General features: G+C 33.9%; 2 protein-coding genes across 2 annotated transcripts; one reads left to right on the plus strand and one right to left on the minus strand.

The window, feature by feature from the left end:
• Positions 1 to 1,079: 1,079 nt before the first annotated feature.
• LOC104230128 (sulfoquinovosyl transferase SQD2-like) lies at positions 1,080 to 6,920 on the plus strand. The gene is made up of 11 exons (XM_009782867.2): positions 1,080 to 1,450; positions 2,878 to 2,944; positions 3,344 to 3,414; positions 3,586 to 3,703; positions 3,824 to 3,897; positions 4,150 to 4,205; positions 4,294 to 4,377; positions 4,575 to 4,662; positions 4,754 to 4,831; positions 4,978 to 5,034; positions 6,191 to 6,920. Exons 1-11 carry the CDS (start codon positions 1,113 to 1,115, stop codon positions 6,684 to 6,686), a joined length of 1,527 nt encoding a protein of 508 aa, XP_009781169.1. The 5' UTR covers positions 1,080 to 1,112; the 3' UTR covers positions 6,687 to 6,920.
• Positions 6,921 to 14,480: 7,560 nt separating this feature from the next.
• On the minus strand, positions 14,481 to 16,164 carry LOC104230129 (uncharacterized acetyltransferase At3g50280). Its single transcript, XM_009782868.2, has one exon. It carries the CDS (start codon positions 16,078 to 16,080, stop codon positions 14,683 to 14,685), a length of 1,398 nt encoding a protein of 465 aa, XP_009781170.1. The 5' UTR covers positions 16,081 to 16,164; the 3' UTR covers positions 14,481 to 14,682.
• Between the last annotated feature and the right edge of the window lie 1,712 nt (positions 16,165 to 17,876).

Raw genomic sequence — 17,876 nt, forward strand, 5'->3', positions numbered from 1 at the left:
TGTCAAATCAATAACGATTTAGGGAGAATAAAAAGAAAGAAAGAAAGAAATGATTATAACAGAAGAAGTTGAGTCCCCCTTCCCGCCCCAAATCCACCTCATGCCACCAATTCAATTTGGTGAAAATTCCTCTTTATTCCCTGACTGGAAACATAGATCAACAACATACTAATTGCAATTTATGGAAAGTCATGAATTCGTGCAGTTCAAAAAATAATACTAAAAACTTAAAATGTTTGACCAGAAAAAACAAACATATTTATGACAGTTTGGGTTAGATACCAAACCATCTCTAAGTACTTGAAATCTTGACCATTGAAACTTAATAGCATACACGGAAAGACAAATATGGAAAATTTTCAATTTCCATTGCTTCAATTATATAGTATGAGACAAGAAACCACACAAAAGAGAATAAGTAACACAATGCTCCTAATAGGATTTACTTGGTTTGGGGGGGGGGGATATAGGTTAGTTTAAATAGGAAAGGGAAAACCTGGACCATTGATCAAAATGATCAACGACCACCCCACACCCCACACACTAGCATATACAAGAAATCAGATATTTCACTAAAGGCCAGATCTTCAATTACTCTTGCTTCAATTTTATACTAGTACTCAGTATTTAAGAAAGAAGACCCCACAAAAGAGAGAAAATAACATATTGCTACCCAAAAAATGAACGAAAGCCACTTATTTTGGTTCTAAATAGCATACCATTAAAGGTTATGATAGATTAGTAACTACTTATTTATCTATAGTTAGATGTTTGAAATTCAAGCCTTTAGTATGAAGTTATTTTTAGCAGAAAGTGTTTTATCCCTAAAATAAAATAAAATTTCAATCAATCAAAAACATGTACCGACCACCGAGCAAAAAACCAAAAGAAAGTTGTAAATAGCATATGCTTTTCATAGCTTCCAATTATTCCCCATTTCCACCCTTTCTCTAAAGAATATCCATTGTTAGAGTCCCTTCCCCTATGGCCCCAGATTCTTTTCTTTCGATCTCACACGCACTCTCCTTTTCTGCCTTCAATAATCTAAACTCAAATACCCCCCCCCCCCAACCCCCTTATACTATATTAACATCATTTAGACCGCTCTTAACATGTCCAGCTATTCTTCTCTCTTTATAAATTCTTCTTCCTTTACACCCTTTAATTATTCCTTACCTCCCTCTTGTTTTCATAAAGTTTCTTACTTTTCTACTTCAAGAACATACCCCATTACTTTAATTTACAAAAAGATCAATTTTTTACAGTGTAAAAAGAGTTTTAACAAAAGACCCTTCAAGAAAAGATCCTTAATTGCTCCAAAAGCTAGTAATAAGATGACAATTACTGAGTACAGAGATGAAGAGGAAGAGAATCCTCCTCCTTTGCTTGTATCTGAAATGAGTTCAAGGCCTAGGCGTATTGCTCTCTTTGTTGAGCCTTCTCCTTTTGCGTGAGTCATTAATTATATTCTTTACATAGATTTTGTGCAATATTTACATGTATAATTCTCTGGCAAGTTGTTAGCTATAGATGCTGTTGCTACTAAACTTTTGTTTTTCTTTTACTTTTTGTTTGATGTGTTGACTTTTGATTATCTGATCCACTAACTTTTGGATCTGGGGTGTTATGCTTTTATTATTATTTCATTATTTAGCTTTTTATGTGCAAGTCTATGTATAGCTGCTGCCAGATATTACAGTTAATGAGTTGATCATTAACCATTTGTTCTTCCTATGATATGCAGCTTTGCTAATGTCTTATGTGAATATATTTCAGGGAAATGCAATTACTCTGCTTTGTATTTTTTGCAATCAAATCTTCTTATGTTGTTTTTCTTTGCATCACCATATTGTCATTGTATTTGGATCCTATCAGAAATTGAATGTTACTTTAACTAATTCGATTGTTGTAATGTGTTTTCAAGTATCAATCTGTCATGCAATGTGGTGTTGATGGATTAATTTGCAGATTTCTGAGTAACTTTTATTCAAAAGTATAAGTGATTGTCTTTGCTTTACTTGAATGGTCTTCAACTATCTTCATTGATTTGCTAAGATTCTGTAAGTTAGTATTGGTCTCTGAGCCGAGGGTCTCCCGGAAACAGCCTCTCTATCCCTTCGGGGTAGGGGTAAGGTCTGCGTATATTCTATCCTCCCCAGACCCCACTAGTGGGATTCTACTGGGTTGTTGTTGTTGTTGTTGTTGTTGTTGTTTGTAAGGTAGTATTGGAATTGTCGTTTAATATATTTTAGCATAAGCTAGATAATGCTGTAGTTTTTTTTTTCATTTCTTCCTATGAACAAATACAGCTTAGGTACAATTCACTTTTCTAGTTCTCATCATGCTCATTACCACTTCACTACTTGAACCTAATTGCTTTTCGCTGCATTTTGGCTCTTCGTTCTCCCTGCGTAGTTCCTTAAGCTTATTCAGCTAGAGGGATCACACGAGATTTACAAAATATCAAACTGTCATATTGATGTCATATTTTGGAACGGTTTTGTGTTCAAAATAGATAAACTTCAACCTTGGATAGACTTAAGTGAAATTCCTGCTTCTATTTCATTCTTGCTGTCCTTTTCAGAAACTTATAAGTATGACTTCTTTCATCCTTTAGTTAGTTTCTTTTTCCTTTTTTTGTGTGTGGGGGTGGGGTGGGGGGCTAGGGTCTCCACTCTCCAGTATCAAACATATGCAAATCTGCTTTTAGATTAGAGAGCTTGTCAGTTTTATAAAGTTAACTTTATACCTAATTTTTCTAATTCTATGATCAAGATTTATGCATGATTTCAATCACATCTTACTCCCATTATATTTTGTCCGTGAATTGGCTTATATTGATGACAACCACTCTTTTCCTTTTTGTGCAATATACAGGTATGTTTCTGGATATAAGAACAGGTTCCAGAATTTTATAAAGTATCTCCGCGAACTGGGGGATGAGGTATATTCTATGTCTGACTATGATGTTATTAGTTTATGATGTCTGTTGGTGTTACTTCGGTAGGGGCCTGAGTGACGTGCTATATCGTATATCTACTTGTGAAATTGCCATGTTTCATATTATTAAATCCAATGAATATTTTTATGATATTTTATCAATAAAGAATTTAATATCCTTTGATCTCTTCTATTTCCTTTCACCTGAATCAATGTCAAGCAATTTTGATATGCTTTTTCTGCACATACTGGAGTAAATGCTTATTCAAGCAGTAATTTACCTCAGAGATATCCATTTTTATTTGTTATAAATACACCCCTTGGTTACATGTTAAACTATTATGATTGATGATTTACACCTGATGATCAACTGCTGAACAGGCTCTGTGAATTTGTGGTGCAGGTTATGGTTGTGACGACGCATGAAGGAGTACCCCAAGAATTTTATGGGGCAAAGTTGATAGGATCACAGAGGTTGCAACTGTTACCTTTCCTTGTTTAATGAATTAACTCACTTCTTCTACTATGTCAACATCAAACAGTTAGAGGTTGAGGACTCCATGATAATGAAGAATTGTCAACTTATGATGCTTTTCCCATCCCTTTAAAAAAAGCTTCTTCCTGATGTTTTTACTTTCTTTGCAGTTTTCCCTGCCCCTGGTACCGGAAAGTACCCCTCTCACTTGCTCTCAGCCCTAGAATAATCTCCGAGGTAGTACAGTTCAAGCCTGATATCATACATGCATCATCTCCGGGTATAATGGTAAGTTTTCAGTTCTTTTTTTCTTCTTTCAGTTATGTTCCTGTAGTTGCTAGTGAAAAGCTTAAGGGGAATTAAAATTTTCCAGCTTCCTATCTAAGATAACCTTTTTCCTTGTTTTAGGTATTTGGTGCTCTTATCATTGCGAAACTTCTATCTGTGCCGATTGTAATGTCTTACCACACACATGTGCCAGTGTAAGTTCACTCCTTCCTTCTGCTTCTTATCTCATTTCTATATTGGAATATTTGATTTCTTAAATATACAACTTTAACCATGAAAAAAAAGGTTTATCGAAAATTGATCTTCCTGATGGAGAACACTAAGCAAAAAGTATATGAAGCTAGAACTATTTACGATATATCACTGGATGTCTTTACTTTGATCCTATTTACTTTTCCCTTTTTTTTCTCTGAATAACTACTCTAATCCTCATTCTTGTTCTTCAGGTACATACCCAGATACACCTTTAGTTGGCTGGTTCAACCAATGTGGATGGTGATAAGTATGTCAGTTGAGCAATATCTTCTAAATTAGCTCTTGTCTTACTTCTCTTCTCGATACTAATTAAGATATATTTACTGCTTTACCAGAGTTTCTACATGGAGCTGCTGATCTTACGCTGGTTCCATCTGCTGCTATTGCAAAGGATCTGGAAGCTTATAAGGTAACAAAAGGTAAAAGGCAGAAACTTGAACTAGTCAATTGCTCTCCAATAATGATTTTATTAATTAGCGATAGGAGAAAAAGAAAACCTCCATCTTATCTGTTCTGTCAAAGCAGTTTTTTGCTGGATTCAGATGCTTTTACCCATTAAAGCATTCAGCTTTTAACAAGTTGATCATTCTTTCTGTCTTTTTTTGTTCATTCTCAGCTAACAGAATACGGTTGTGGAATAAGGGTGTTGATTCCGAGAGCTTCCACCCCCGTTATCGGTCTCATGAAATGCGACTAAGATTAAGGTAGGACCTTTTCAGCTGGATCCAGTACGAAGTTATCTTTAGTATGTGCTGATAATTCTTCTCCTTTGCTCCTGCTACTATTCACAATTAGTAATGGAGAATCCGATAAACCTTTGATAGTCCATGTTGGACGACTTGGAGTTGAGAAGAGTTTGGATTTCCTCAAAAGGTACAGCTCTTCCTTCATTGATAGAGGGGAAAAAAGACTTGGAATATTTGGAGAATGTATATTATCAAGCAAATTATGTGCTTGATTAAGCTAATATGATAATGTTGGTAAGTTGCACGTGACATTTGAGAATGGTTTTGAAACAGGGTCATGGATAGACTTCCAGATGTTCGCATAGCTTTTATTGGAGATGGGCCATACAGGTTAGTTGCAATTACTGTTTTGCTTCTTAATTTCCGAACATCAGCATGAATGTTTTCACGTTCTTTGCCTAGGAAAGTACACTAAATCTTGTACCATAAAGTGTTCAGTCTAAATTTTTATGAGGTAACTATATTATGCATGCAAGAACATGACTGGACTCTTTTGGGGGTATTTACCTGGTCCTAATATTGCCAGAATTGTTACTTAGGTTGTGTTAAAAAACTCAAAGGACACTTCCAATTTTAAGAAATGGAAAGCTTTCCCATAAATCTTACCTGAAACTTCCTACGTGTCGAAATTATGATAGTAATTTTTTAACTATTGACATGCGGGGGTTTCCTCAATTTATAATGGTACAGTAACTAGTATTTTCCATTTTTTGGTTAATTGGTTAAGATTTCTTAGTTTGTTAAGGAGTACATGTGTTTACTAATTCAACGCGATAGAGAACTGTGTAAGAAGTAGAGTTCACCACATTATTCAGTCACTCTGACTAATCCCAGATTCTTGAAAGTGGCTGGGAAGTACTCTGGTATTAGCAATGCAAGTGGTGCGCTTATTACGTTTCTCATGTGCACTGCAGATACTTTATGTGTTATCATTATTTAGGTCAAATTATATTTTCTGGGATTTTCCTTGTCAGAAGTTAGTTATCTACCTTCTTGGCATAAATAATATAGTTATATATTGCTGAGAAATAAATAGTATCTTACAATGCGAAGCCAGCAGCTCTTTTTGATAGGATTGCTGTTTGCTAGCAAGAATCTACTGTCAAATGGTCCCCAGGTCTTTGGTTTGATGGTAAAGGTAGCATGGCACTGAATGTGTGGTAAGCACATGCCATGAGTTTGAATCCTGCTGTGAACTGTGTGGTATTTAAGCATAGACGGGTAGAAGGCAGGCCCATTATCCACTAAGTTCCATAGCTGTAAATAACGTATTTTTCGGTTAAAGAAATAAAAAGGAATCTACTATTGAATGCTGAATTAACTAAGAATGTTTATAACTGGTAACTGGAAGCCATTGCTGTTTCTTATAATAAGAGAGTGTCCTTGAGAAGAAATGTTTCATGTTTTCTCAACATTAAAATGAGACATAATTTACGATCCTTACATAGAGTAGTTGTAAAATTATCGTTCTCTTCACTTCTTGTAGGGAGGAATTGGAGAAAATGTTCCAAGGTATGCCTGCCGTGTTCACAGGCATGTTATTAGGGGAGGAGCTTTCCCAAGCATATGCCAGTGGAGATGTTTTTCTTATGCCTTCAGAGTCAGAGACACTGGGGCTCGTCGTTTTGGAGGCCATGTCATCAGGGCTTCCTGTAGTTGCTGCCCGTGCCGGTGGAGTTCCAGATATCATCCCTGACGATCAGCAGGGCAAGATTGGATATCTGTTTAATCCTGGGGACCTTGACGACTGCATGAGCAAACTAGTGCCCCTTTTGCACGATGCTGAATTGAGAGAAACTATGGGGAAAACTGCACGCGTAGAAATGGAGAAATATGACTGGAAAGCTGCAACAAGAACGATTCGTAACGAACAGTACAGTGCAGCCATTTGGTTCTGGAAGAAGCAGAGAGCAGTATTCCTGAGACCATTTCAATGGATGTTTAGGTGTATATTCGCAGTTCCAGAAGTCGACTATAGGTGATCGATCCATTTCTCGTATTTTATTGTCTAAAAGGATAGAGTTTTTTTAATGGTTTGCAAGTTGTATCCTTCATAGCTTGTGTTTGTAGAATATAGACCTGAAAATGTATTATGCTGTCATTGTTTGTACAATGTAGACCTCAAAGACCTGGTCTGTTGTGCTGTTATGTATTAAATTGGACCTATGTACATGTAAGTTTACTTTCATATAGATTTGGATTTAGTGAGCTGCAAACCCAGTGAATCAACTCTATGAAATTACAGTTCTCAATAGAAGAAGTGCGAGCAACCGGCTCGGATGATGGTCATGTCCTGAATACATTTATGTAGTTAGTGGTACATCTCCTATCTCCTAGAGAAGCGGTTAAACAATTGTAAAACCGCGACAGGGGAGGCTAGGCGAGACTTATCATAGGTCATCTAGTAGTTTCCTATTTATATATAATTCAAATCGTGTATTGACTTTTTTTTAAGATTTAAGGGACTTTTTCGTTGATGAAATTAATAGATACATCGAATTTCATACGACTTAGAAAGTTTTCTATTGAGGTGTCTATTAATACTATCTATCTATATCTATATCTATACTATATTAAAAGCACGAAACCCCTATCAAAATGTCGCTCGCCTTTTTTATCTTTCATAAGTGTATTTTACGTTGGATATAATTGTAATTGTTCACTACTATTTTTTTCTTCTTATTTTGGTATAACACCAAAACTATCGTGTATTACAGTTTCTATTGGCTATGACTTTGCTTTATTTTACGTTTAGGATTCTTTAGGCATTCTTTGTTTAGGATTAGAATTCTTTACCAACGTGTGTGGCTTTCTTTTAGGTTTGACTTCTTTGGAACATTTCATCCGATTTTTAGTTCCCTATCAACATGAGTTTAAGGTGTAAAACAAGCTAATTCTTCGAGATATCTAATGTTCTATAAATATTGATGTTCGTTTTCTACCTTTTTTCTTATCGATATCTGTTTTGTTTTTTTCAAGTTATTAGATTTCTCAGCTTTTTATAACAACATATATTTAACAAATTTATATGAGTAATTATTGGTCGATTATTCAATATTCTTTTGCAGTTGAAGGAAGACTCACGTGGAGCCTCTGATTGAGACTTAGTGCCGATTAAGATGAGATTTTAAAGGCAAGTTTTTTCCGAAGTTTGTTTTTAATTTATATTGTTAAGATTTTAATTACATGTTTGTACATATCATATGTTCTAAGTTAATATTTCTTTGCTAGAACCATATTTATAAGAAAACAAATAGAGATTTCTTTGCAAAATTAGCTACTGTACGTTTTGATTTAATATTTCATAAATATCTACACGGTTTTCAAGCATATGGAATGATAGAATCTACTATATGACATAGTTACAAATTCAAAATCCAAAATTTGTAGGAAAAAATATTTACGATTTGAAGTTAACTAATACTAATAGAATTTTTTAAATATAAATCCCACTTAAACAAATACAATGCAGAGCTGAATCATTGATATATATGTCTAATTCTGATTTCAAGTCGTTCTCTTGAATAAATAAATTATTCCATCAAATAATAAATGAATAAATAATTTGAGTTGGGGCTATGATGACTTTTGTGGAACAAAACAAAAATATTGGTCATCGAGTTTGCTAAATATAATCAACATTCATCATTTCAAGAAACTTAAACTACTTTTTAAACTTTTATTTTATAACTCAATAGATAATTTTTAATAATATTTATGGTTTTTAAGAACTTATTACTCATCGACATAGGATATATACGCAACACGCGTAATCTATATCTATACTTTAGCTCATCTTTTTGCCCTTCAAAAATAGCTGTTAGATTGGACAAAGTTGTAAGCATACAATTTAATTAATTTACTACTAATAGTTAGGACTAATTTGAAATCAACTAAAATTTAGATTATTAAATATTTTTCAAATTTGAATTATGTACAAACTCCTAATATTTAGGATAATATGTAAAATTAGCTATAATATATACCTTTCCTTTTAATTTGTATACACCTTAACGTTAGACAATTTAATATTTTTTGGAATTAAATCGAAGTTGCTTTTAAAAAGTTTCAATTCAAAATTAAATGTGAACTGACTATAGACACACAAAAATTAAAACACTACATTTGTGATAATTGATAAAAATTAAATTCTAAATCTGATATTCACATGCATGAACCCATATTTTCACTCATATTCTAGGATTGAATTCTAAATCTGTTTTTAACATGCATGAACTCTTCTATAAAAAGAAAACTTTTGAATACATAATTATGTCCTTGTATAGAGCATGAAAGCCCTCTCAAAAATAAAAAATAAAAAATAAAAAATAAAAACTTAAATTAATCAAAATTTAGCCATTTCTACTTTTGCAATAAAACAATTCCCATAATATTTGTCATTGATCAATAAATAGAGTAATTTGTATTTTGCTTGACAGCAAAAAATAAACATCGTGTGTCAGTTAGTACAACTTGTTTGTATTTTTTGCAATTAAACTTAAAACATTAAATTACCGGAAAAAATCAAAAGGAGCATTCTTGTTGAAACTAAAAAAGAAGTATGGTAATTTGTAAACTTTAAGTAATCAGATTATAAAATTGGAATAAAATTTAAGTCGAACATATTGATTGAGATGATTGAAAACTTCTGCGAACCGAGTTTCTTCCTTGGCTTAGATAAATAAGAAAAACAATCATCATTTTAGGAACTTATGATTTTTTTAAAAGCACGAAGGTCCTTAGCGAGATGTTGTTCGTCTTTTTTTACCCTTTAAGCATTAACCTCACATCAGACAAAATAGTCATTTTATTTTCCTAATATTTAGGATTTCGAAATCAACTAAATCTTGTATTAAATTTTTCCCTTTTTTAGAACTATGTAATATAAAAAAAAAAAATATACTCCAATATTAATAGTACACGAAAATCACATATTTTTCATAAACAATTCTTATTGATCGAGCACTTTCCCTTTCTTTTAGGTTTAGGAAACCGATTTTTCTTTATCTCTTATTTTACATAACTATAAGTAGTTATACTAAATATTAGAAAGAAAGATAAACAGTAGCTACAACTACTTGTAAGTTTTCAAACTCGGTGACGCGTGAATTTCATATTCAATACTGGAAGCCGAAGGTATTCAAATTAACATAGCTAATCAACTTTTAACCTTTCGTAACCGCACTTATGTTGGATTCGTAATAACAATTAATCTTTAAAAATTTTATTATTCTCTTTTATTTGTTTTTTAACTTTATTTATGTGACGCAACTTTAGGTGTTTATTATAAATACACTACTTTGACTTTTCTAGATCTTTGACCTAAATAAAAAAACCACACTCTAATATTTAGGACTAAACTAATATTTTAGAGTTATAATTTTTTAACTACAATTCTTTCAAAACTGCGTATGAAGGAAACTGTCTATTTTATGTAAGAATATTTCAAAAATTTTGTTGCTTATTAAACAGAAAAAGGGGGAAAAAAAAAGGAAACTTTGAACATTTTCCTCTTCTTTCCCACAATTAAATGGTAGAATATAAGTCCTTCTAGGCTTCTAATTTTAGAAGCCTAAACGGACTTGTATTTTACCGTTTGATTGTACAATATAAGCCCTTCTACACTTCTAATTTTTGAAGCCTAAGCGGACTTGTATTCTACTGTTTGATTGTAGGAAAGAAAAGAAAATTGTTATATAAGGTTTCTTTATCAAGCATTCATTATTTTAGAAACTTATAATTTTAAAAAATTATTTTACAATTCAAACATATTTTAAATAATATTAATGTTAAATTTTTAAATATTCAATCAGAGAGAAACATGCGTAATGCACGTAATCTATCTAGCTATACTATATTAAAGCACGAAGGTCCTTAGCGAAATATTGTTCGTTCTTTTTTACCTTTTAAAAATAGATTTCATACTAAATAAAACAGTCATTTAATTATTTTTCTAATATTTAGGAGTTCAAAATCAACTAAATATTTTTTTTAAATTTTTTTTTTTGTCTTATTTAAACTACATAGAATATCCTAATATTTAGGATTTCAAATTCAATTAAATTTACTTAACTTCAAATCTTTCCTTAAACCAACATTATATCCTTGTAGACTTTAAATATGCTTTTGGAGTTTAATGTGTATTCTTAGCCTCTGATGTATATAATTGTTAGTATTATTTTTACAAATACTTTCAATAATTGATTACCTAAAATACATGACCAATGCATGTTAATTTTTTTCTTTTAATTTTAAAGAGTTTTGATTTAATAGGTATACATTTCTAGAAGTCAGAATTATTAGTGAAACATGAAGAGGCTGAAGTGGTGTTATGATTGCCACCAGAACAAATAAGAATTCTACGTACTTAAGTTACAAAGAATAAATTTCACATGCTAAAAACAGACATATAAATATTTAAATAAAGAAAAATTAATGTTAGTCAAAAAAAGAAAAAAAGAAAAAAAGAAAAGAGTATAACACGTTTTTAAACTTTTAATATCTTTTGTTATAAAGTAGCTTAACCTCATTTTTCTACATAAAATATATATCTTAGAATCTTGATAAATTAAAATTAGATTTTATTTTTGTATCATCCAATAAAATGGAAAACTAATTTACTCCTTACACGATGATTAACATAAAGTTTTTATGCTTCATTTGTACCAACTGAAAGACTGTGTGCTTAGTTGCGTTGAAAAAACTTGTTTGTCCAAAAGTAACAATTAATTAAGTAATAACTAATTTATTATTTTCTTGTTTTATGATATTATGATTATAACATTAATAAAAGAGATGTTGCGTGAGATTGTAACAACTTACCATATACTTATATAATAATGATAATAAAATCTCAAAACTCGAAATACTATATAACTAATTCAACTAAATTCATCATCTTTATATATTTTGAAGATATTGTATTCAACTATTGTATTAATGTAATAATATTTATTTTGATCATTTGACAAATATCGCATTTAGTTTAACATCAATTGTTATTTTTCAATAAAATTTTTTTACACGTTTTATACTAATCAGGGGTGGATGCACACCTCCTCAAGCGGTGTCATGCGACATGACACCGCTTCGTCGGAAAATTTTACTAAATATATGTATTAATACTGTACGGAAACGGATAAGTAAGAAAAAATGACACCACTTGACATAAATTGTGCCTTGGTGTGTTAGTTTTGTGCTTGATTTTGCTCTAAGAGGTCAAAGGTTCAAATCTCAACTAGCACTTTTTGCTTTTGTAAATATTTGAGAGAGCCTTTGTAGTTAAAAATTGTGATGAAGTAGAATTGAATTCAAAATCTTTTTTAAATTAAGACTCAACAAAACCAATAAACTAAGGTTATTTCTTGTCTAAAAGTATGATAATCAAAGTAACATTCCAGTTCTTCTATAAATTTCGACACCACTTACAAAAATTCCTGCATACGCCCCTAATACTAATTGACGCGATATACACGTGCAACACACGTACACTAAAACTAATTTTGTTGAAAAGCGCATCTTGATGTTTAAAAAAGGTATATGATATTTTGTATTAGAATTGATGGATAAAGTAATGTTTATCCAAATTATCCAGAATAAGCGGCCCAAGTTAGATGAATAATTCTATATGATGAACATGACTAGGACAAAGGCTGAAAAAACTTGCCTTTCAAATAATCACATATTGAAACTAAAAAGGATTTAAACATGCATCCGTCTCCTAAATTTGTAGCGTTTCACATACCTTACCAAATATCACACCTTCGTGGTGATTGCCCTATTTAAACCCAAAAGAGAGAGCTTTTGTAGACTGCAAATTTGAGCTGCTGTCATCATCTCCTTTTCGATTATGACTTTGTAAATGACCTATTCCGGTTAAACCCCTACACCCCCTTTTCATCCTTCTTTTCTTTGACTTTGCACATTCAAGTTGGATGTAATATACTATTAGATTCGACCCTTGAGGCTTTTATTCCAACATTTATGTAAGCTTTTGGTGGGATGTTTCTATAAACACTGGCGGAGCTATGTTGGCGAGACTCGAGAGGTTAGGGCAACCTGGTTCACAAAGATCCCGCCGTCGCATCCCCCAAGGTGTTATGTAGAAAGCCTACTTTAAAGCAAGCATTAGTGACTGTTTCTACGGTACGAACCCCTGACCTACAGGTCACATGGAGACAACTTTACCGTTGCTTCAAGGCTCCCATGACCTATAGGTCACACAGAGATACCTTTAATTGGGAGATTGTTCAATTAAATTCTTTTTGCCGGAAAATTTTCCATGTATGATGCTTTAAGGAAATACGGAAAAGGGCCTAAACTATCTATATCGTTTGCTAAATGGTTTATAAATACCCTCAGTCTATCTATTCGTCCAAAAAATCACACGACGTTAATTCTATTAATAAAATTATCCCGCGACCAACTGCAGAACTAGTGAGCCTAAAATTTAATGACGTGTAATTTTTTTTACTGAGTCACGTGATAATCTCTGATTGGAACAAAAATGGATATTATTTCGACCCATTTACCTTATTCGATCCAAGGTTTTGTTACATGGGTCATAAAATTTCATTAACCCACCTAACTGATTCTACCAAAATTAAATTTAGATATCTCACCACCATGAGAAAATTTTGTTTCTCAATTAAGTACTCTTAACTTAGTTTGTTGAAGATGCCAACGATTTATATAAGCTTTTTTTTTTTTTTTTTCCAATTTTCCAGTGTAAAATAAGAATTATTTCCCTCACTTTTCCTTTAGTTTTCTGTAACTTTAGGGTGTTGTTCATGGGAGAAATGACTATAGTGGTGGGAGCAGTAGCTATGGTGATGGAGTGGCGGAGACAACCGCTGCAGTGGTGAAAATAGTGTTGCAGCTAGTATGATGGTGGAGGTCAACTCCCAATGGCAGTAGTTGCGCAAGAGAGAAGATGAATGGGGAAGAGAGAGTTTGGGTGGAATCAAGAAGAAGATCGAGAAAGTGAGGAAGCCATTGGAAACAACAGGAGAGTTCTTTAGGAGGAGGGACGACGGGAGGAAGCATCCCATGTTGACTAATCAATTTAGCTACGCTTTTCTTGGCCTTGGCATCTCCGTCATCGCTTTCTCCATCTACTGCATTGGCAAATTTGCTTACAACAAGATGTCTTCCCCTTCTCACTCCACCTCTTCCGCCGCAACTTCTCACTTTAACAAAATTTTGGGTCAAGTCAGTTAAGTGGACCGAAATAAGATTTATTTTTTATTTTAGTTCGAGATTGCCACGTGGCTCAGTAGAAAAATGACACGTCATTAAATGTAGGCCCACCAGTTCCTGTTACTTGCGGGAGTAATTTTATTAATAGAATTAACGTGTGGTTTTTTTGGACAGATAGATGGACAGAGGATATTTAGGAAATATAATTTGTAATACGAAGACAACCATTGCAGCATGATGCATTAAATGAAAAAAAGAAAGGAAGAACAATTTTTGGTACTCTTTTTTACATAGTTAATAGGAGGCCTCCTGAACAATGTTAAAATTCGAAATACAGTTAAATTTTTACATAGTTAATCGTTGAACTTTTTTCACGAGGAAGATTTTTCTTTTGTACTTTCACTAAAGAAAGAATATGAATTCTTGGAATGAGCTATAGGCCTCAAGCTCCACTAGTTTTATGGCCCATATGTTCTACTTTATATATCACTTTGGACCCTTCAATTTCTTTTTTCTTTGCTTGTATAGCTTTATTTATGCTATGAAAAACAAAAATATGGAACCCTAAGAAGACTATATAAATTCACCTTGATGATATTATTATCATAAACAATTCAATTTACCACAAGAATAAATCCAAAGAAAAGTTGGAAACATTTCTTTCTTTTCAAAGTTTAATAAACATGTTCGTAACAAACACCCTAGTCGTCAAGAGGTTATAATGATTTCAAATGTTCTCTTGATCACCGTTGTTCAGTTGAAATTTCACACTTCTAATATTTAAGAAACATATTGCATAAATTCCATGTCCTCTTCGAGTCCTGCCATTGTCTCAGGTGCCAAAACCACCTCAAGATCAACGGTCCCATTTCCTTCTCGTCCGGGGAAGGCGGAGATCTTACCGTCAAATTTATTAGCCATGCCACTTCGGACCGCCAGGGGCCGGCCCCACCCGAAATCGTTATCGTACATTGGAAATCTAGGTGAACTTCCCATAGTGATCATAGCTCCGTCGAAATTTCCCAAAGGAAATAACCTAGGATTACTTTCCCAATCCTTCACACCCCGGCGCACGGTAGCATCATCATGCGCCACTACATTCTGATGTAGCAGATTCGCGCTCCAATTCAAGTCGTTAGTTAACAGCTCATTAACGGAAGCAACCGTTGGGATACTCTGAATCGCGTTTCCAAAATAGAGCGGCTCCATCTTTTGCTCGAGCCGATGGCGACAGTTCACCGCCATCCTAAACGTCGTCGTTTTGCTCCCGTCCAACTTCCTGGCCCGCGTCACGGATCTCCACAACTGAGCACTCAACGATTGGAATGATGAAATCTCCGAAGCCGTACCCTTCACAGCCGCACCGTTTTGCAAAGCCGGCTCGTTGTTAACGGGTGTTATCTTCCCGTTAGTTTTTCCGTTTTGACCGTTAACTGCCATTTTGTTGTTGGCTCTGAATTTCAGCTTCAAAATAGCTTCTCTGCTAAAATGAAAGATCTTCTCACGTATAGGCTCGTCGCCGGAGAAAGTCGCCGACGGTCCACCTTCCGGGAACTGAAGAACCGCCGGAGAATCAAACACCGTGTTACGACCGAAAAACGGCTGTCTCGTAATCTTCTTCTCCCCCTTAGAAAATTCAGCGAAAGTGTTGAAGAAATTCCAGAAAGAAGTTCCGTCAACGACGGCGTGATTCATCGTGCACCCGATGAAAACGCCATCGTTTAGCTCAGTTACCTGAATAGCCATTAAGGGTTTATAGTGTCCGGCGTAACTCAGGGTACTATCGAATTGGAAGAATTTTCTGAAGTAAAGTGGCAAATCGGAGTAATTTGGTGGAATTAGAGTGGCAATTGTAAGATGGGGTGCTTTCGCGTGTACAAAGTCGACGCCAGCGTCGTTACAGAGGATGTACACGTGGCCATCGGAATTAGTGATCAGACGGCCAGCTAAGGGAGGGAAATGGGAGAGAGTTTTAGAAAGGGAAATTTTGAGATGGGAAATAAGATGAGTGGAAGTTAATTCAGTTGGGGGTTGGGTTAACAAAACACCCTTTTGAATATACTGGCAAGAAAGCATAGGAAGATCAGAAACAGAGAGTCTTAAGGAATTATTAACAGATTCATGATGTTCTGGGTATATTGTGGATCTAGAAACGACAAAAACTGAAGAAGAAGGCATAGTTGCAGTGAGTTTATTGATTGTTATGGTGAGAAGGAATGGGAAATGGGAAATGGGAGAAGGGGATGGGGAAAGAAGTAGGACAGTTGGAAGGTATATATAGAGGTTAGGAGTGAGGCTTGGTTCATGCACTTTGGTGGTTAGTGGACTTAATTTGACCCTCGGATCTTTCCTTTCTTTTATTTTTTTATTTTTTTGTGATCGTGATGTCCAGATTAACTTGTGCGCACCTCTATATTATGCTGGGTACCTACTATCTTTTAGCAGCACCGAAATCATGTAAATCTAAGCACCAACACTTAAGAAGATAAGAAAAAATCACCTAGTAATGTGTGCGTATGCCTGGACTTGATCATGAGATCCTTGGACCTTCTCTATATATTTTTTCTAACCATCTTGTACCGGAAGTTTATTGGCCGATTAATTTGGATTTGCGCCGCATAAAATCATTAAAGGGAGGTCTACTAGAAGCTTTTTCATTCCCAAGAACTCAAATTTAAGACTTCGGGTGTGCTGCACTCCTTGGTCGGCTTTCTTTATTTACTTCTCCAATATATATTGATGAGCACACGGTACAAGTGAATGATGAAGAGAGTAATGGACATAGTGGTGGTTTTACGGAGTTTGTACAATCATGATCATACATACTCATGATTTTTTCTTCATAAGTTGGAAAACTAGATATCAGTAGTGCCAGACACTATGTCCAATGAACTTTCCTAATGACTGGCTTTCTGTTACATTGACCCATCCCATATTAGGTGGTCAAGGTCGTTCGAGGTCGTAGTTCTTTGTAGTTTCATGTGGTCTATGGTAGTAAATTTAGAATATCATTGCAGTCACTATTCTTTTGTACATAGCATGTTACAATAAGTAAGGACGTAATAATATTTCATATTCATACGTAGATATAGACATATATAGTCCAAGTCAAAGATAGCGAGGGCATACACTGCTGTCCTAAAGCCGTTTAAATGTGATATTGCCAAATTTCGTCTATTTAGAGCGGATACAAGACAAAACTTTATTTGGAAAACGATAACCCGTGAGGATGGGAACAAGTATACAATGAGTCCATTGATTACATGCTTAATAATCACTAAATGTTCACTCCATGAAAAATTTGTTTTGGTTTCACAGGAAAAAACATATTAGCACAACCAAAGGCGTGAAGACTGAAGCCTCTACTTTTGAATGAGTGATTAGCAAAAAATATAATTTGTGGAGTTGATCATCCCTAGAGGAATAATTGAGTCTATCTATTCCTATGCTAAATGCTATCTCTCCGTCCATCTTTAGAGAAAAACAAGCTAGGGAGCATTATTGCTGATCACGACAAAGTCATTATCTTCGTCCTAATCTTGAGAACACAAACCTATGGAAAGAGACGGATTCAAAATTTTAAGTTTATATGTTTTGAATTCTAGAGAAGGCAACTTACTGGATTTTGGATTATTAGATAAATTATTGATGCATATTATATAAATTTCTTAACATAAATATAAATAAATGGCAAAGCTATTGAATTCTGTCCCGCTAGTGACACTATTAATTAATAACGTGTGTATAGTGTACACTGTAGAGAATATATACATCAAAGAAAGAGCAAGTGAAACGCAGAAGCCAATTCAACAGCGATATAGAGCTTGTACACTTGCTATTTTAGATAGCTAGCTGACATCTGAACTTCTATCTAACACACTAGCATTTCCAAATCCCCTTAGTTTGGAAAAATCTTTTCTGAATTATATCAGATACTTTAGTCGTTTGGAATTTTATTTTTGTTAATTCTGTAG

The sequence above is a fragment of the Nicotiana sylvestris genome, chromosome 7 (genome assembly GCF_000393655.2).
Source record: "Nicotiana sylvestris chromosome 7, ASM39365v2, whole genome shotgun sequence".
NCBI classification, from domain to species: domain Eukaryota; kingdom Viridiplantae; phylum Streptophyta; class Magnoliopsida; order Solanales; family Solanaceae; genus Nicotiana; species Nicotiana sylvestris.